The sequence below is a fragment of the Excalfactoria chinensis genome, chromosome 6 (genome assembly GCF_039878825.1).
Source record: "Excalfactoria chinensis isolate bCotChi1 chromosome 6, bCotChi1.hap2, whole genome shotgun sequence".
NCBI classification, from domain to species: domain Eukaryota; kingdom Metazoa; phylum Chordata; class Aves; order Galliformes; family Phasianidae; genus Excalfactoria; species Excalfactoria chinensis.
Window position 1 is genome coordinate 35,295,470 of NC_092830.1, and position 21,673 is coordinate 35,317,142.

A 21,673-nucleotide genomic window follows, 5' to 3' on the forward strand; every position below is an offset into this window, starting at 1 on the left:
TGCACTCACGGTGCATCGTTACCTTTTTAAAGATCTCCACACGCATTCTGTTGCTCTGGATGATTATCCGCTTCTGTTTTTCCTCTTGTTTCTTTTTTACTTCAGGTAAATTGTCATAAATCCTGGAATGAAGTTAAGAAGTTTACTTCACACACCATCCCCGGGACTTGCAAATAACTGGGAAATTCCTCCAATGCAATTCTTGGCATTAACGAGTATCTCCAAGTACTCCAGTTAGATCCGTGACACAGAACAAGTGTTATAAATTATTGACAATAATGGTATAAAAATCTGAAAAAACACTGCTCATTTTGGACTAAGGAATAAGGAGAGATGGGATCAGGCTATCTCCATGCAGCACCACAATTCTAGGGAAGCTTCTAATGGGCTCAATGGATCTGATGTATAGCAGCATGGTTCAAAACAGAATGTGGCCTGCACGCTAGCCCTCCTAGCCCATGAGGTGATGAAGCAATCCCCTGCCTCCAGTGTGGGCCAGCAGTGAATAGCAGTGAAGTCTGAACTCTAGGAGTTTATACCTTTTGGATCTCATGTGCATCTCCTTCTCCGGAATGAATCTTTCCTTTGGTTTGAAGAGGTTATCTAGCAGAGGGAAAACAAAGTTAGTCAGAGGAACCTGTAAGCCTCACACCTCACTCAGTCATGATATGAAATTCCCGACTAGGCTTCTCTTGGCTTAAGCTCAGATCCATATCTCCGTAAGTTGGCGGAAAGGCACTGAAAAACTTCATCTGGAGCTGAACTGGATCCCAGAACTGCCCTGTGGAAGGGGAGGGATGGACAAGCCAAAGGCATCCTTTATTTTATGTGCATACAACTTCTGTCATTGCCACATGCAGCGGTGTATGCTGATGTTCAGCCAGGCAGCAGCCACCAGTGCTGCTGTACCAAAGGACCCAGGCAGGCAGCTGAATGCATCCAGCAAACCATACCCCCTGCTGATGTCTGCCAGGAAGCCAACCAGGCATGAGCAGTTCCATTTCAATTTACACTTAGTTTGCGGGGTGGTGTGTAATTATGCCAAGTGCTAAGAGGAATAAAATTGTATTACTCTTTGCTGATCAGATATGAGGATATCCAAGATAATTCCGATCAGCATTTCCCTGGATGCAGGGAAATAATTACTGATCTTCATAGTTGGTGAGTCCCAGGAATAGGTAATTTCAGCATCTTTGCTTAAAATGGTCTCTGAATAGGAAGTTATGCCTGGGAAGGACACTAATGGCACAGAGGACAGGGTGTGATGCCCTGCAAGTCTCAGTGAGCTGAGAGGCAAAGGTATTTGCAAGAGCCTTCGCGGAACATATGTATAAGATAAATATGTGTGCAAAGCTTTAAGCACTTCCATTTGCCAAGGAAGTTTAGAAGACATAATATATATCACAGCAGGCACCACGTCGGCCTCTTTCTGCCATCTCACTGAAGAGACAAAATACAGTAATCAAGGCAAGGAAATAAATACAGAGAATAATTTGTTCCAGAGCTGCCCGGTGCAGACGCTGGCCCAGAGCAAAGCCAGCCACCGCTACCCAAAAAAGCCCCCTTCCCCAGCAGGTCTGCTTTCCCGCTGCTGAAGACACCAAATGTTTCGGGGATATTTATGGAAGTTGTCCTAGCAACCAAACAGCCTCAAGCAGGGGATGGGGCTACACCCAGAGGCAAAGCTGTGCTCGGATTACCGCCTTGCTCAGGAAAACGCTGAGTGCCCTCGGAAACTGCTGCTGCATCTCTGCAAAAAGAAAAGGGAGATGTGCAGCAGCCTCCATTCTGTTCCAGCACCGTTTTCAGGGCACAGATTTTGAAGGAGGGCTGGGATTGACTTTCCTCCATTCGGTGGTTATCTGCACTTAGTCATTAATACTCTATGTCTACGAGCAACGCGCTCGACTGACTGGGAAAATATAATTTGCCTTTTACTTAGTAGTGTTTTTATGCTCATTTTTATGCTCATTCATTTCAAAGGAATGAACACTTGGATGCTATAGCAGCTCAAATAATCCTTACACACAGGGGAGCAGATTGCTGCTGTGACCCAGACAGACATGGTGGGGTAGCAGGGACTTGGTGGCACCAGCTTACTGAGACCTGTGTGGATCCCAGCATGGTGCCCTGCTGCTCAAGGCTGCAAACCTCATTTGGAAGCTCAGGATTGCAAGACACATCCCTTCCCCAAGGCATCCTCTAACCCAGACAATGGCACAGGATCACGGCAGGGAGCTGGAACTGGATGATCTTTGAGGTCCTTTCAACTCAAGCCATCCTATGATTCTATGATGTCCAGGAAAAAAACAAACCCCAAAACCAAAAACCTGCTATGGGTGTTATTTTTCTCCATTTACTTTTCTTCTGAATAGAAGCTGTTAATGGCACATTAGCACTTTGAGTATAACACTCTCCAGATGATACAGAAATGTGCTGAAGGGCATCAGACTCATCTCTGCCTGCAATTTGGATGGGAAGCCCATGCATGGCCATGTCAAAGGTTTCAAAAGAAAGATTTAAAAGAGATCCTTGGTTATAAATATGCCCTTTGTGAAGCAGTACAGAGTCAGAAACTTTACATGTACGTAAATGTTTGTGTGGTATCTCTTTACACTCTCAGGTCTCTATCTAATAGAAAGAAAATCATGTACAAGGGAAAATCAGTGCTGACCCTTGAGGGATTGTAGGATAAGAATTCTAAAATTAACTGAACAATTAATAAAACTGTTTTAAATGAGAAAATTAACCCATGTTTCAATGTGTCTGCTATTTTTGTGTTCAATTCTGAACACATATTTGCATCTGAAGGAGCAGCAGAGATTCAGAGCTATAACAACCTGCCAAGAACACCATGAAGATCTGAATTAACTTCCTTCTTACTGAATGAAGGCCTAAGTTAGACATAAAGCCGTAAATTCCCCAAGTTGACAGCCCTCTAGGTTGCATTTTATCAAAGTTCCTTATCAGATCTCATAGCCCTGTAGTGCTTTTGGAGAAAACTATGCAGAAGGATAAACAAGAAGAGCTTTCAAAACAGGCATTTGGTATTTCCAGTGATGCATCACAGTTTAAAAGATAGAATAACAGTAGAGACAGATGGGCAAGAAACATTTCACTGGTGTTTTAGTCAAACCCTGTCAAGATAGTGAGCTTCCAGCATTTACACCAATGTTGCAACATACTACAGTGGTCTGCAAGGTCTCCAGGGCAGGAGAAAAGAAGCTACTTCAGCAAGATGTAAATAAATGAAGTTAAATGGGTCAAAAGTGTAGTATATTTTAACTCATACTAAACTGCATTACAGACAGGATGAGCAACATACCTGCTTGGGAAGTTACTAACGGTAACAAAATTCATCAAGGGCTAAACTCTGACCATCAAAATATATATGTATATACATATGTCCCCTAGTATAAATGTGAATTTTCAATGTATTAGGAGCTAAAATATATCCTCTGAGGATATGTTGGCAGTTCCTGAAAAGCCAGGCACTGATAATGGTGATTCTCTACTTAAATTGATTTTCAGTGAACTAAAATAAATAAGTCACAAAAAATCCATTTTGCCAGAGAAGTTCTAAGATACTTTAGGTATTCAAGTCAGCATGCCCATAGCATTTGGCTGCAAATTCATCCAGAGAAGTGAACTAGTGCATACACCCAGAAGTGCTACCCAGAGGTTTGCATGTTGCGTGTCAATGACTTCATGCAATAAATGACTTCATCTGCAGTCAACAGATGAGTTTGTGGTATTCTTCATAAGGAAATGTAATAAGCCGTTAGTTAAAGGTTTGATGGCAAGAGTGTCTGGACTTTATGCTCATCTCTGTCAACTGCTAAAGCTGAACAATGATCCTTCTCCCAAGAGGAGCCACAGGCAGGTGGTCTGTAGGTTTCCCAACTCTCCATGTCTGGCCTATGCTTCAGCTGTCAGGACTTCTGATTCTCCTTACTATTTTAGTCTTAACAGTGGAAAATGTCACCAAGATCTCTAAAAACAAACAAAAACCAACAAAAAACCCATACTAAAATCTACAGGTTTATGATAAGTTTTCATACTAAATTCATGTTGGGCACGATGTGGGAGATTTCATGGAATTACAGAATCACCAGGGTTGGAAAAGACCTCCCAGACCATGCATTCTATCCATCCACCTACCACAAATATTTCCCCACTTGCCATATCCCTCAGGACAACATCTCATTCTGCTCTGTTCAAATGACACGTGAGCATTCAAGTACTTCAGAATAAAATAGATGAATTATCATCCCATCTTGGCTTTCCTAATTCATTCATTCTTGTTTGACTAGAGCACGTAGCACTGAAAAGCCACATCATTAGTAGAATGTATGACAGGCCTATGTAAACTGATCAAGAGGTTTATTTCATCTTTGGTTAAGCATGCAACAGCTTCTCAATCTTGATTTCTTCAGTTTCAGTTTCTAATCATGGATCAAATTTGACCTTTTACTCCTCGATTAAAAAATCCCATCACTGAAAATTCACTTTTCAATTTGGCTACTTCAGGGCCTTAATGAAATTATCCCCCAGCAAACTGACTGAACTTTCTAAGTCACCCTCTACAATGCACACAGTTTCAACACTGTAATTATCCACACAAAAAACTTCATCTTTAAAGATTTCCCAATTTATCTCCACCTTCTTTGACACCAGACCTTGGGAGATGGACCCTTTCTGCAGAGGGGCCTCTCTCAGATGCTCCCCCTATTGCAAGCAGCTCCAGAAATCCACAGAAATGGGCTTTTATCTGCCTGAAAAGCTTTCTGAAGAACTGCCCGGACTTCCTCTACTCGATACTAATTGGCAATGTGCTCTAACACACTTTGAAAGGCTTTTGACCTCGGTCTTGCTTATAATTGCCCTTTTTGCTCATCTCCCTGAGCTCTCCCATCCCCTTCCCTCCTCCTCTCCTGTTACTATCACCTTGCACAGATGCTGGCTCTCTCCCCACCGTTCACAAGGATGAGGGCATAGAGGGAACGTGCCCCACTCACTGCACCTCTGTCCTCCCCTGCTGTCACAGAGGGTCCCACGTCCCCCGAAGCCATGTCTACCCTGCAGAGTGCTGCCTGTGTCTATAATCTGACTCACAGGCAGTGCCGCAATCAATATGATGAATAATAATATCATAAAAATAGGTCATTCCTCTTCCTAATTCAATTACCTGACTGCAGCTTAATCTTTATTCAGAACTGTCAGTCTTAACCGAGTGGCCAGGTGCCAACAGGATCAGCATCACCTCTGCTAGCTATGAATGCCGACAGGGAAAAGAAACCTGAGAAATGGCACAACTGAAGTCATACACAAGCAGAGTTGGGCAGGTGGATGCAGACATCTCATCAGCAACCAACGGCATCTAAAGGCCTCAAGGATGCACTCTTACAGCTGCAGGATTTGCCGGCTGTACACTTAGTGCAAGTTCTCCAATTGCCATCTTCTCTTCCCCAATGAACACGCAGCCCAAATAAGAACCACCCTGGTGCAGAGCTGCTTGAGAATCCAGCCCTTTGAAAACACAGACAGCAATCCTCACCCTCCAGGCTTCTGCCATTACAATAAGGCTCCTTTGAAAGGTTTAGAAGCTTGGTTAAGGAGGTATAAACTTGTTTCCAACACATTACTAAAGATACAGGATTTGGAATAATATTGGATGCAAATCCAAAGAAACACAGCAGGCACATCAGTAGGGGTTGAATGTTGACTTTCCACTTACGATGCCATTTCCAATGAACCATCACGCTCCCAAAGGAAAGCAAAATGGAAGGTATGAAAAAAAAACCCATACACGCCTGAGAAATGTTTTTAAACCTCTGGAAGTGCTTGTGTGCTCTAAGATCAGAAGGCTGTTCATTATGCAGATTTAAAGGCCTATAAACAGCTGGTAGTCCTGTCACTGAAGTAATTACATTACGGTTTTTTGAGATTTAAATCCAGTTATTTGAACATTGTTTCTATTCAGTTCGTCACAGTGGGATCTCTAATTTGTTCGACATAGTCAACAGTAGAGTAGTCTATCTTGGACTAATTAGCACACTCAAAATGTAGCAGTACACATTACCCAGCACAAAGGCTAACATGAGAGTTGCAGGTTCTTTGCCTTCAAAGTGCTCTTGTGACGGGAATGCCTTCTGAGGGATAAATATTTCTGTTTTTCTAAGATTACCTTCAGTATTTTGTAAGGCCTTCATGGATCACAGTTAAAAATGGTAAACAACTTGGATTTTGGTATTATTTTGAGGATGAGAAGGTATATGCAAGCTGCACAGATGTTGGTATTTATATGGAAATGAAGCTGAATGCCAGCTCCTTTTCCTTTAAGAAACTCTAAGTTGCAACAAAGCTGCCAAAACATTGGAAAACGGCGATATCTAATAATTTCACATTATTAATAAAGACATTTTGGGCTGACAGAACAATCTATCAGAGAAATATTTCTGAAGCTCGTGGCTTTTTGCCTTGGGTGACACCGATATAAAAGATGCGAGTTAGGAAATGTCTTCCAGGGGTGGAAAATGAAACTGATGTTACCAACGATGCTTGTGGTGTGAATGCTGCAGTGTGCTGCTCTGTGTGCATCTTGAAGGTAGTCAGAAACACTCCTCCTGCCAGGCCAATTAATGTGCCTATAATCAGTGCTTGGGGTCACTCCATTGGGTGCAGGCATCCTCAAGTCACCAGGATTTTGCTGTCCACTTCTCATCTCAGCAAACAAAACTGCATTTGCGTTTGTTATCTGGACTACAGCTGCTTTCTCCTTCATTTCCTTTCTCTTTTTTTAAACTTAGCCCTAAGCCCTTCATTGCTTTAAAAGCACATTTTACACACTAAAACGGCCTTTCAGATAATACAGAATAAGGATGACAACAAATGATAACTACTCATTTCTACCTGCAGGATAGGCAGAAGGGAACAAGAGGGCCATGAACCCAGTGGGACAGATTATCATCAACAGAGACACCAGCAGGTCACAGGCAGCCAGCAACCTTGGTGAGCATACAGGGGAATCCCTTGGCGCTTCTGTGAGAGGGAGCATGGCCAAAAAAGTTCAGGAACATCTGTACTAAACAAAGACCCCATACACTGGGACTCATTAGTGATACTAATCCTTCTGCACAATAGCATCCACGAGGAGAAGTCCTAAAATACCAGTTGTCAGGACTCAGAGCAAATTAAATATGCTCCGAACACTCCTACACAGCCCTCTGAACTGCAGCCCACACGGTTGTGCTTTATCAGCAATCTAGGATTTACAGCATTAATTACAGTTACGCTCCAACAACAGACTTGTGACACTTCTGTCATTACAAAAATATTAAGATCTTACAAATAGGAAATTACACTTGGCTACGGGCAGGCAGATGAGTTATGGAAACTACAGATTCTCTTTAGACAAATTTATCTTTAATGACCAACCACTAAGAGAGGGAAATAGTAATTTACTTGAATGATTAATGAATATATTTCAATATCATGCTTTTATTGCTCGTTAAACAAGCATAAAAATTAATCATCGTTTAAGAAGAACGAGGTTTAACCTTTCAACTTTTTGTTTCACAAAGTGTTTACAGAGCGGTTCGGGGGGGCTTTTTAAGATGACAACCAAAGAAAGAGATACTTGCCACTTCTCCTGAGAAGAATGACAAACTCTTCCCAGTGAATGGGCTGGGCTGGGCTGGCACAGAGCCCCACACCGACGGCAGCTGAGCATTGCATCCCCGAGCCATTCGAATCCAAAGTAATTACCTTGGATAACTGAAGAGCTGAATGAATTTTATCAACTCTTTAAAATGTACTTCATCTTCTTTGCTTTGTTTACACGTGCTTATTTAGTTCTCACTAGAAATCTCATTATGTAAGTATGTAAGATAGATTCTTTCAGGTGACAGCAAACAGCATAAATGTAGTGATAGAAAATAATATTCCCCAATATAAAGCACGCCAAGGGAAATAAAATAGTTTTGAGGGGTACAAGCAGAGCTGATGTAGTCTTAAAGACTACAAAGCTGTGAAGTTTCATCACTTTCTCATTGAAAGACTTGGCAGGCGTTACCAGTCATTGCAAATCGTTTGCCTATCATCATCTTTTAGATCGCTCAGGTGGGCTTTTGCTCTATTATGCTCTGTCAGAAGAAGAGATGCAGTATGGCTATTCAATGCTTTCAAATGCTTTATTTTTCAGTAGAATAACATAGCTTCAAAGAGCCACAAGTTTAAATCCAAAAAGCAGTTTAAATAATGTTTTTTTTCATTAGTTAACTGAATTAAGGAAAATCCAGATGGCAATTAAAAAAAAGAGAAAGCAAACGTGTGCAATTTGTTTACCATGTTGTGCTTAGGGAAGATTTACAGGGATGCTATTGTAAGGGAGCTGTTGGATATTGAGGGCAATAAAACAGCCTAATCATTAGGAAATTGTAGGGTTTAGATACATCAACTTGTGCCTTGACTATACATGATGCTGCTAAGACCCAAACACCACCCGCCCTCCTACCTGAGACTACCCAAATCAACCTTCCTGTGAGCTGCGATAGGTACAAAATGTCAATGATGCTTGTCTATAATGAGAAGCAACTTGTATCATGCTGAAGAACACAACTGTTGGTGATAATGACAAAACATGGCCAAGGAAGGCTGCCATGGACCCGAGATAACACTTTGTGTCCACTAACCCTATCTTAACGATCCAGAGACCTCATTCCCTGAGCACCACGACACGTGCTGCTTTGCTGCTCCCACCGATACAGAAATATTAGACATGCATCAAGGTTTCAAGAACAGCTACAGACCCATTACTGGTCACAACAACACAACTTACCACTCAGTGGGTCAGGAACAGTGTATTGCTTTTTCTTGTTTGAAGTGGATGCTGAGGAAAGCTTGCGGGGTGTGCTGACGGGTGCATCACTCTGCTGGGCTTTCCTCTGCTGCACCATATGTTCCAGTTTCTTCAGCCTTTCTTGCGAACGGGAAATGAACTGAGGCTTATGGATTTCGAGTGCTTCCTAAATAAAACAGAGAAACAGCTTTGTTTTAGAAAAAGGAAGAAAAAAAATATGTGGTATTCATCTAGCTGGGTTCAGCAAGAGATTCCCAATGAATACCATCCCTTGTCTGTACAAAAGTTCACTAACTGCCTTCCTATCTGCCTTTGCTGCCTTCCATTGTTAGAAAGGTGCATACACCTTTCTTCATCCGCAACATGCACTGGACCAGGAGGAAAGCACGTCTGCTGCTGGGACTTAGTGCAGTCCTGGATCTCAACCATGAGTAAAGCAGCCCCAACTAGTCTCAGCAACTAGTGAAAGTGACCAGAATTCACCAGAAAGGAGAACGATGAAGGAAATGCCAACTTCTGCCAACAGCCAGTTCCCAGGAAGCAACAATCATCCAGGAAACAAAATCTCTCAAACCCAGCATTAACATCAACGCTAAAAAGAAATGGGTGTTTTACCTGCAGTGTCAGTGGGGCTGGTGAACCCTCCTGAGGCTCAGAGCCAACATCAGGCTCCAGGAGCATGCTGTGTGTCCCACAAGTGACACCAGGCCAGCAAGCTAAGGTCAAGGCTTCCTGGCTGGCTTGTTTCTGCTCCTCCTCTTCCTCATGCTGTTCCATTTTGCCACTTGAACCACAGGACTGGCAATCACCTTCAAGAGATTTAAAAAGTTCATTAAGAGTGTGCGGTTAATTTTTTATTGAATTCTCCACCTCATTAGAGAGAGGGGGCAATTTCAGAAATAAGAATGCTGAGGTGTTATTAATAGGCCTCATTAAGCAGAATAGATCAAATCTATGGTTATAGGTGCTACTCGCTGCCCTGTGACACCCAGAGTATCTTTCACATTAAGCCAGACATTGCACAGAGGTGTAATTGCAGCGCTCTGATGCTCAGCTCCATTTGCTGTTAGTCACCTCCTGAAAGCAAGACACTTCTAACACACTTACATAACAGAAAGCAGAGGATATCACTCTGCAGCTCAGAGTTTACTTCAATTTACTGCACAAACGGCATGAAATAATGTATTGTTGTGGGACTTAATCACATATCATTTTTCTTGGGCCATACCGAGGTTTTCTTAAACCCTACTCTTGTTTTTACATTGCTGATAATATGGTTTGCTTTCTATCACTTCTACATTTTCATTAGCTAGTGGAATGACTCCATGAAGAAAAGTAATAAACCAAGGCTTAATATGCATTACAGAACATTATTATGAAAGCTGTCCATTTGCAAAGTCCCGAATTGAGAAAAACATTGATTTTCCACTCTTAGAATCATGCCTTATTGCTCTACGACTGATATTTTCTGCACAAGTTAGGGCCAAAAGAGGGAACGAACCAAAAAATCGGGCAGTCGACAAGTCTTTAAGAAGTGACAGAATTAGGCATAATCAAAAATAACAAATTAACTTCAGAAAAGGCCCACATGCACTATTTTGAAAAGTCACACTGGAGTTACTTCTTCCTTGCCAAATAATTTGATTTCTAGAACTAAACATCTGGGAATAAAGCCCAATACTGTTTTATTTCAATTTTTGGTTACAATAAGCTTCAAGTATTTTCCTCTTTATGACATATTGTACGTATTATATTGTACTTAAAAAAAAATAATGTAATAATAATCTGTTTGGGGTATGTCCGCCTTATAAAAGCTTGAGCTGCTCCTCCTCTCTAAGACTGTTCTCGTTAACATAACTCATTGTGAAAAAAAAAGTTAAAACCTGTGACATGAAAATTAAGCTCCCCAGTAAATCTGGTTTTCAGAGGTGTCAATTAACTCAAACAGACCTGAGCGGATGCTTCACTTTCACATAAAACGGAGTCACTTCCAGCTGATAAAATGGCATGGTTTAACTTCTGGCACCAAAAGCAGAGCATCAGTTGCTCTCACCTAAATAGGTGTCGCATTTAGTAGCTTTATAGTCAATAATGAAGTGGTTTCCCTACCTGCCTATGAAACAACCACCGCCAACAAGAACAACACAAATCTACCTATAACCTGCATCAGTCGTCTTCTACAAAACTCCATGCCTGAATTCAACTACTCACGCCATCTCCATTTTAGGTCTTTAAGTAAACATGAGGAGGCATCCACACAGTGCTGAACTCAAAGGAATTATGTTTTAAATGCTGGAAACTTGCTGATAAGCAATTGTGAAACCTTTTCCTTCCCATGAAAATCTCTCCAAATAAGATATTTCATGCTATGACTGTGCCCCAGATAGTTCAGGCTGTCATATCACAGGGAAAAAAAGAAGACTGCAGAAGTAAAACCAAACAAGGTTGTAAAATAACCTCACGGTGTTTCTCCATTGGGCTGGGATTGATTGACACAGCAGTTGTAACATTTTCTCAGGATTTTCTTGAATCTACTCACAAAGCAAACCCATCTTTCTCCTTTTCATTTTGTTTTCTATTAACCATAGCAATGTACACAGTTTGATTAGTTGATGTGATCTCTTGCTAGATGACTCATACTCGGTACTTAAAGCTGGACAAAAATGGGCTGACTTTCCATTATTTCACTTTTTTTTCTTTGAGACTGATCTCATCTTATTATTGAAACCATATTCCTAAAAACCACAGTAGGATTTGTACCTTACTTTTTAGGAGCTGGTTTTGCCTGTGAACTTTTTCTTCTAGGAGGACTCTTGATGAAGCTTTTATATTGCACGTACAGTTGGAGGTGGACATTTTTGGTTTCAGGACACCCTGGGCTTGGATCTCTTTGGATGCAGAGGTGTCCTTGGAGGGATCACTCTTTTTTGGTGAGCCATCAGTAGCAGTTGTGGTTGCTTTACCCAGTGCTGTGCCCAGACAAGAGGCAGAGGCTGTTTTGCTTCTCCTGTTCATGGTGCACTGCTTCTTCTGGCTTCCAGACAGCATTTGCTTTCCTGTGAAAAACAAGAAAAAAAATAATCTATAGCATGGGAACATTATTATTTTCAGCCTTCTGTTCCTCATCATTTTTATTTCCAGCAAAATGGTTTTCAGACATATATTTTAAATGCTGTAACTGATACAAACGTTGTTGTGATTGCCATGCAGCTGCACTGCAACCAAACGTTACTGATAGACATAATCAGAAGATACTTGATAAAACTAAGCTGCTCTTCTAAGCAATATATATCCACTCTGATGGACGGTGTGGAAGGAGTGAAGGCATTTCTAATACAAATGTCTGACACTTGATTTTCTCCCGTCTCTCGTTCACTGGACAGAAAGATCTTAGCTTTGTAATACCTGGTCAAAATTAAAACTATGGGTCCAGTTGTGGCTGTGAAGAGAGCAAAGGTCCAAGTGTTTACAGGCCTCCATTGTGTGGTGGCTGCCCCACAAGCACCACCCATCTCCCACATGTCTAAGTCCACCTTCTACTCTATACAAAGCCATGGTGGAAACTAGCAGCAGAAAGGTCTGATTTGTAGAAGACATGTTTTATCCTGCAGTAGTTTTCATGAGGAGGATGTTGAATGGCAGCTACAACTGCAGGACACTGCCATGCCTAAAGCAACAGCACTCATCAGGTAAGTTCTACGCTCCACATACCCTAAAAGATGATTCAAACAGACCAACAGTAATGCCAGCAGAACCCTGAACACACAGAAGTCTCCAGAATAGGAAAAAAACCAACAGAATTTGGGAAAGGAAATGCAAAGAATTGGGGACAGCTTGGAAAGGGCAGCAGAATCAACAAGTGGGAGGAAGACAAAAAAAGCAGATGGGAACTGCTCTATGTTCTTACAGAGTATCCCCAGAGGACCCTGGATGGCCAGCACCCACACAACTGTGCACGTAGCATGAGCGCTCTTGTCTTTTAATGCTGTGCAAAAATTGCTTATGGTCTGTCCTAATCACACACAGGCTGGAGACTTGAAGATTTATGCAGAAGGAATTGACTGACAGTTATTACAAAATGAGTGAAACGAGGCAACCGAGAGGTTTGAGAAATACGAGCAACAAAACCCGACAACCAACTGCTTTCAGGTCTAACCATAAAAACAAACCAATCAGGCAGGGGCTGTACGGCCTTTAGGCAGTAAACTTCTGGTGTACAGTGGCAAACAGCTTTTTTAAAGTGGCTACATAATTCCTTCCACCTCTGACTCATTCTCAACAGCTTCTACTCTCTAAATGTTCCTTTCTTCCTTATGTCTGGACTGAGGACAGAAGGAAGATTACTTCTATCTTTGTCTTCCAATCCATCCCATGAGAAGGGATGAAGTGGCACATTATGTTAGACCATTCCTTATCATCATTAAGTAATATCAAATCATGCCAGTGAGATGCAGGGTGTTTTCAAACCATTTTTCTATCTTTCATCTAATTCTAGTAGTTAATAAATTAACTTTGCCACATGGTTTCCTACACATTGCAATGGTCTGAATAACTTACACTACATTCTTGTCTTCCTGCATTTTGGGGGAAAATCAAAGACATTATGGTACAGCAGCTCATCCTTTCCCTCACCATGAAGATCAGAAAAGTCTTTGATGTAATTTAACATTTCCTTCTGTCAACTCAAATGCCAGTACAGGGAAGAGCCAACTTCTCAAGGGAGTCTCCATTGGGGATCCCAGAAGATGAGTATGGGCAGAAAAAATTAACTTTTTTCTAATTAAATTCATCGAGATGAACTCCATCCTAATCAATTTCACAGCCAAACAGAAAATCTGGTCAAAGCAAGGAAGTGCACAGCCAGCTCCCAGACTCTAATCTAGCATCTAAGATCTCCTTCTTGCTGGTACAACTGATTTTGCTCCTTGCTTTTCACACATTGCAAGTATTTGCCTTCTCTTTTGTCAAACCTCATCTCTCTTCTCTCAGACGACAACAGTTTTGATGCAGATACAACAAACCAAAAGCACTCGGCTCTGTACAGACCCTCAGCTGGAGCTCACACTTACTCAGTGCTTTCTTCTCCTGTTCCCTGACTGACCCTGTACCTGCAGTTACAAACTGTGCTTCTGCAAATGTTTCGTGACACACAGAGGGAAAAGACATTGAGACAGATTAATGGTGTGATGGGCACCCAGGAGCATTTGTGGCAAGAGGTAGAAGCAGGCAGCACAGTAGGAGAAGATGAAGAAAGCAGCAGGTAGCATTAAGTAACTGCAGAGCAGCAGAGAAGGAAGTCTTTTCACAAAGGCAGCCAAGATACCAGAAATAGGGGGGTGGAGAGGGCAGCTGAGCCACAGAAAGAACTTGAATGGAAAACAGATTATCTCTTTAAATCATCTTTTAAATTAAAATTGTTTATTGGCCAGCAGAAAGCAGAGAGGAGAAGGGAAAAAAAGCGGGAAGCAGAATAGAGTTTCTGCTCATCCAAAACAGCATCGCAGTAGGAGACCATTTGCTTTCATATCTAGCAACGGTCTGTACAATGAATGTGTGTGCTGTGAACCCAAACAGCTTCATCACTAAGGCTGTTCAGCAAGCACAGTTGCGTTCCCTGTATTGGCCATTTGCTGCTACTGGGCACCGCTATCCAAAATGCAAGGGTGGATTGTTGGGGAGGTGAGGATGGGCTGCAAGGTGCCAAAAAACAGAGCAGGGACAAAAGCTGGCCACCTCTTCTATGTGACATCTTAGAATATAGATCTGAGCAACACTTTCTTTTGCCTGGAGTACTCATTTGTCATTTATCCCTAACTACCAGAGGAGCTGCTTGCGTGTGTTGGCTGCCAGGTGCAAGCTCTGTAACTTTCAGGAACAGGGAATTAAGCCCCAGGAATCTTCTTACATACAGTGCAAGTGGAGGCAGCCTTCTCTTTTGTGCTGCACCCCTTCCCTGCTAAAGGAAATGCCACCAGTGGCACTCTGCCCTCAAGGTCTGGGGGTCCTCTGCAAAGGCTTGGATTAGGAAAGGAAAGGAAAGGAAAGGAAAGGAAAGGAAAGGAAAGGAAAGGAAAGGAAAGGAAAGGAAAGGAAAGGAAAGGAAAGGAAAGGAAAGGAAAGGAAAGGAAAGGAAAGGAAAGGAAAGGAAAGGAAAGGAAAGGAAAGGCAGGTATCAACACAAACAGGAATGTGGTCAGAAATTACACAGAGGTGACAGCTGCTTCTGAGCAGTTTGTGGTAACCAAAGGATGTCTAAAAATGAATTTTAAAAGATTCCTTAAGAAATTCTATCATAAAAAACATATCGCTTTCTGAATGAAAATAGCCTACCTTGGAACTTGTACAAACATTACAACTAAATCATTAGATTCACAGGTAGGTTTTTTGTGGTTAATTAAGGCAATCAGAAAAGGTGCGGCTTGTTCTTGTTTGACATTGAAGATAATCAGATAAATAACAGAGCCAGTCTGGTAAAAACCTTTCCTCTAAGTCTCTCTTGAATTAACCTTTCAGTTCAAAAGGCGCATCCAGGTGCCCTCAATTCCCAGGAAAACACAGCAAAGCAACACAGACGTGGGCTCTGAGGGCCACCTCCCCCTCCTCAAAGCAGCTGCCAATTACCTGAACTAACAAATGCAGAAGTGAATCATATTTAGGAAATAGAAAAAAAAGGAAAGAAAAAGGCGAATGTACTGAAAGGTAAGATCACAGAATTTCACTCTGTACATTTGGGATCCGTTTTTAATATACTGTGCGGGGAATTAGGGCTGTTACTCTCATTAAGACTATCTGGAATCGTATATCTAAATCCCCACGCAGCAAACTGGAAATATATCTTCCCCTCCGAGGATAGCTAGAATTGCAACTGGATGACTAGCAATATATGTTTTTTCTATTATCCCAACTGAAGAAAGACTTTAAAACTGATGAACAAAGACATGCAAGCGTAATGCTGTGGGAGATACGAGAGAACAGAACTTGAAGAAAGGGAAAGCAGCACGACTGCGTTAGCAAAGCTCTGCGAATACACATCCTAGTTCAAAAAGTTCAGCTGCTTATAGGACCAAATCAGGACTGCATTTGGAGGCAAGTCATTTTTGCCTCCCTGCAAGAAACAAAGAGGCAACAGTTCAATTCTTAGACAGCAACTCTGTGAGAATCACATGATCTTGGAGGAGTTAAGAAATATTCTGTAAAACCCGGGGTAGGGTTTTTTTGCTGGTGGTGCAGCTTTTTGGCTTTTATTTTTTACGAATCCTTGACCTCTGAATAAAATGAGCATATTGTTTTACTGTACAGTATCTCTTTACATTTTCTTCCCTTCGGGGGGTTTCACTAACAGGAAGTGACCTCGTATTACAGCAGGTTAAACTTGCCTTTCCTTGGAAGCATTGTCAATTCAGGCAAACATACACTTTTCCATTGTTACTACGTACTTTTTTCTCCTTTCGCTTTGCAGTGGGATAAAGCAGCTTTTCATACTTTCACATAACACTCGTCCTAGTGTTTCAGTGTGGATTTTTAACAGTTCATGACAAAGTACTTATTTGAAATGGCCAGAGCTCATTTTAGCAGATGCACAACGCCACAAACCCTCCATGACCACCAAGCAAGCCTGACAAGAGGTGGTTGCCAAAGGAGGCTCACAGTGATGATTCCCTATGTGTCTTTAATGAGCTCAGACGTCACCACTACCTGCAAGCTCTGCATTATAGACCACCCACTGTTCTATTCTTTTTTATTAATAAAATCCCCACACCCCTGGGCTGCTGAGAAATCCCTGACCCCTGTGATGGGCGCTGACAATGCCAACAACCCGAGCAGAAGTGTATCTCAAACTGAACAAACTCATACCATTTCTAAGATACAGTCCCAGGGATGAATAGGCATAGGCTGTACAAGCAATAATCCAAATAACCAAGACTCCTGATGACAAGGACTGATGACTCAATTCCTGCCATGTATCAAGTATTACCATTGCTAAGTTGTACGATCTCAGATATAAGTAAACAGACTGCATCATTTCAATGGGCTCCTAACACAGAGAAATGGAAACAGTGAGAGCAATGACAGTATTATTAGTTATTTCACTGTTTGTCAAGACACTGAAGATAGGAAGAATAATTTATCGTTCAGATCACTGCCGAGGAAGGGACATCACTTTTAATCAGTCAACAAGATGGGACATCACTTTTAATCAGTCAACAAGATGCAGTCAGCAAGGAATGCTACAAATTCAGATATTTTGACCAAAATTTCTGCTGACCAGCAGTGAGACCTATGTCCCAAACTGCCTTGAGATGTTTATTAAATGGCTTGTTTGCAAGAGGCAGTGTCAGGACCGTTCAGCATTAACATTCATGGAAACAATCTGAGTTGTAAAAAATCCTGACAAAACTGTAGCCGTGCCCGTGCTCCCTAATCAAAATGTAGCACTTAACAAGGTCTTGGATTACCATTCAGTAGTGATCTGAGGCTGGATCCTGAAGGACAGGGCTGGCCCTTGTCCTCAGCAGCAGTACCAGAACTGTCAAGACCCAAAGTCAAGACAGCTTTGCAAGCTGAACTGAAGAGAGTCAGCCACACTGTCATTCTCTGTTAACATCACTGTACCTGTATTAAAGTATCTTCAAACAGCCCTGTCCTAACTGGGATGAGGCTTCATTATCTCAGCTATATTGGCAGCTAAGAGGATAAATAAAAAAATCATCACTAACAAACAAGGTTATCAGTTGCTTCAAGTGGGATTGTTTGGTCTGGAGAACGGGATGCTCAGGAAACACTCTCTACAACTCCCTGAAAGCAGGTTGAGGTGAGATGGGGGTCGGCCTCTTCTCTCAGGTAAGAGCATTAGGAGGAAGGGGATTGGCTTCAAGTTACACCTGGGGAGGTTCAGGTTGGTAATTAGGACATTTTTTTATTTGAAATAATGCTCAGGGAAGGTAATGGGCTGCCCAGAGCAGTGGGTACAGTTGCTGTCCCTGGAGGTGTTCAAGAAATTTCATGGCCAGGCTACATGGGACTTTGAGCAACCTGGTCTAGGGGGAGGTGCCCCTGCCTATAGCAGGGGGTTGGGATTACATGATCTTAATGGTCCCTTCCAACCCAAACCATTCTGTGATTCTATGAAATGTTTAGGTGTGGTACTGAGGGACATGGTTTAGTGGGTTGTAGGTGGGCAGTTGGACTAGATGCGCTTGGAGACCTTTTCCAACTTTGGTGATTCTAAAGTTCTGTGGTTGTCTTCTAGCTATATAATTCTATGATTTCCTTTGGATTTTTAAAATAGCTTTGACAGCTGTGGGCACAATTCTCAGAAGATGTTCTGCAAAAATCAATATTTGACCACAGAAAGTTGCAAAAATTTAAAAGAGAAAGCCTATCAAATGTTCCTAAGAACTATCAGGCTTCCAATCTATAACCAATTCAAAGTAAGCAGAGTCTCTTGATGTCAAGAAGCACCTTGCTTACGGAAGGCTTTTGGCAAAATTAGTGCAGTGTGACACTTGGCTTCAGAGCAAAGAGTCCCAAAATGCAGCTCATCAATGGCAAGAAGCCCCTCCAAATTATCTTCACAAAACCCTTCACAAATATTCCAACAATCTTCACTCTCAGTGCTAGGGGAGGGGATGTCACTTTAAACATGGAGCTAATGCACAGCAATGTGGTGTTTGGGACAGGATGTGACGCACTGATTCCTACGGCGCATGGAGAAGCTTGGTGGAACAAGAGCGTAATTTGTAATGACTACAGCAGCCAAAAGGAAACGTTCCTGCCTGGCACCTGCAGGAGATCATCTTACACTCTGAATCATGAGAGTGTGTGATTGCTGCAGAATATTTTAGTGGCCAGGAAATAATCCACCCACATTTTTTTATTCAGCCACTTGCACCAGTGCGTTACCGATACCCAGCTGGTCGAGAGCAGTGTTTGTACACTTTGTTAGCATTTTTTTCCCCTTTGCTTCCTATATGCTGGGGCAGGATTAAAAGAAAAACGTCCCCTTTTCATTAAATCGTTCATAAATTGGAGGTTAGTCAAGAACCTGATAATTATTTTCTCATTGAAGAAAATCAGACTTAGATTTTACTCTCACGCAATGAATCATCATTATTCTTGTCGTGTCTTTTTGGCCATGCTACACCAAACACTTCCAGACAACGGGTCCTTAGATGGAGAGAATCTCTGTCCACACTGTTAACAATCAGGGAAGACACTTCAAAATTTGCTGCTGTGCTTATGAGATTTTCTCTGTAAAATCTACACAAGAAATTCTCATTGGTAGACATGCACATTTGGATTTCAAGGATGTCAACTTAGAAGCCATCACGCGATTGTATTGAGTCCACTGTAGTGACTCCACAAGTAATCTGTTGCACTGTCACTTTAAAGAAATATATTCAGGCTGATTCACAACATTTAAACGGTGATTTGCAGGGTGAGAAATGTATCAACCACTTGGTATTCTCATCATGTCAAAGACACCTAGTTGTTCAGCTCCTTCTGATCATTTACCACAGCCAGTCTGAGCCAAGCATTCATTTCGCAGACTGCAGAAGAGTTGCACCTACTTTAAAACAAGCACAAAGAAGGGGAAAATCAGGCCCTTTACTCCAGTGGTGTAATGCAGGCACCGAATCCATGTAGCCCACCTCTCTCTTTTTTTAAATAAATTATTATTTGTAATGTTTTTAGTACCCAGAGCTCTGTTGGCAGTCCTGAGCACTGACAAGGGACTTGCCCACTCTAAATTCTTCCACTTCTAAGTGTCTCATGCTTTTACTGACTGTGACAGCTCAAAGACAGAAATGATTCCTTTCTGTCTACCCGGAACAATGGGGAAAATCAAATCTTTAACTTTCATGTACTGAAACGAGGAGAGCTTAACTTCAGTTTGGGTTATCAGCAAACAGCGTGATTGCCTTTGGGAAAATAATGTTAATTTATCATTTTCATCTCTGGAAATTCTGTTCATAATATCATTAACAGGACAGGTGTCCTCCTGTTTTCAAGGGAAATGATGTCATTTCTGTCCAATAGGTTGACTGATACCCTCCATAATATACAACTGAGCCTTTCATCAGCAAAAGACATGCTTCCTGTAGGTGGGCAGCTCCTTCAACTCCTGTCAAATTAACTTATGCTCATGCATTCAAACGAGTAGGGCGGAGAAGCCACAATAAAATAAGAGCCACAAGAAAAAACAACAGTAGTAATAGTAATAATACAAAACTACTCCCAAAAGACAATGGCTACATGTTGACTAAAACCACCGGAAAAAAAAAATAAAAAAATTAAAGAATAATTTGCTCCATAGAAAACTGTAAGTGCTCTAATCATAGCCAGGGCCACTGTGATGTCTAATGAACTGCCACTGAAGTGTCAGTCCTGGCACTGCAGGCAAGCTCAAGGCAGCCTGGGCTTACACAGCTCTGAGCCTCATCTTTGCCCTTCTGCTTGCATATATGGTCTGTGTCTCCAACAACAGCTGCGTTTCCATGCAATGGGGCAGAAGGGCACACCACTCCTCTGAACACTTGAGTTACCCTAAATAAGCGGAGCAAGAAGGAATATCCACATACTGTTCTCTTGTTTTTCCTCCCAGACTCAACAAGCCTTACCATCCCTCCTTTTGTCACACCAGAGGATGCAGCAACTGATGCTTGAAACAAGGACTGAAGACGAGTACAGGGCTATATACTCAGGTACTGTGCTTAGGAATATGCACTCCTAAACATGAATAAAGAATCTCTAAGGTAAGAAGGGGCGGCTGCTATTGGCCCATGACACTGGGTGCTGTGCTCAAGGCCTGATGCACCTCCTACACTCACTGATAATTGAGGACTGCCAATTCCTTGCTGAACTGACCGAGTCCTCAATTTCTGTGTCTGATACAGTATGCGAAGGTCACACTGCAGTGAGACACAGATCCAGTGACACGAAACGTCTAGACTGAAGAAAATTGACAACCTCCACCGTTTTAAATGTATACCAGATGAAGTGAAACATCAAAGGAACCCTTTCTAATGGGCTTTTTGGCATGTGGTCCTTTGTTCTCAACAAGTCAGCACCAGCTGCTGTGTCCATAATGCCAAGTCAGTAATGTCCCTGGCCAGATTCTCGGCTGATGTAAATCAGCATAGCTGCTCTGAAGGCAGCTTCTTCTATTGGTTGACATCAGCCAAAGATCCGACTCCTCGTGTTTAGCAGGTGTGTGCCAAAGTAAAATCTGCTGTGCCATATTTCACATTTCTCCTGTCCTTACCATCACTACTGCTGCACATATTCTCAGGCTGAAGAATTAATTAGCATCATCTGTGTAGCTCCTCAAGTTTCTACACAGTGAATTCCATAATGTACTCAACAGCTTTCATCTAACTATATCATGTTCTATATGCATAATACATATATCCATGCATGCATACTGATCTCATATTCTAATCTACTGTATGTTAGCTTGCCTATAAACAGGTCAGGTGAGAACACTAGGTAGGCTGAATTCACTCATTACAGCATTTCAATTAATATTTAATAGTTGAAAGTAAACGCTTCTAATACTCTTTAGTTTTAAGACTGCCTACATTAGCCCATTCTGATTACTGTGAGTGCATATTAGTTTAAAGACGACCTCCAAATATTTTCCCAACATACAAATGTCTCAAATGCCAGAGCATTTCAAGGTATTTTTCAAACTAAAACATTATTTTGCAGGTAGTACCACGTTGAAATCCCACAGTACCCACTGTTCTGATTTTACTCCAATAGAAGCATATATGTACACACACACAGACATGGACACAATATGAAAAGTTT

At 41.8% G+C, this 21,673-nt stretch overlaps 1 protein-coding gene across 1 annotated transcript in view; it reads right to left on the reverse strand.

Moving 5' to 3' along the window:
- C6H10orf90 (chromosome 6 C10orf90 homolog) overlaps positions 1-21,673 on the reverse strand; it is a 63,756-nt gene that overhangs the window by 1,436 nt on the left and 40,647 nt on the right. Inside the window, exons 4-8 of the mRNA XM_072340216.1 lie at positions 11,626-11,916; positions 9,476-9,669; positions 8,840-9,026; positions 540-603; positions 23-122 (exon numbers count right to left, since the gene is read on the reverse strand). Coding sequence (XP_072196317.1) covers positions 23-122; positions 540-603; positions 8,840-9,026; positions 9,476-9,669; positions 11,626-11,916 — 836 coding nt within the window. The remainder of the gene's footprint in view (positions 1-22; positions 123-539; positions 604-8,839; positions 9,027-9,475; positions 9,670-11,625; positions 11,917-21,673) is intronic.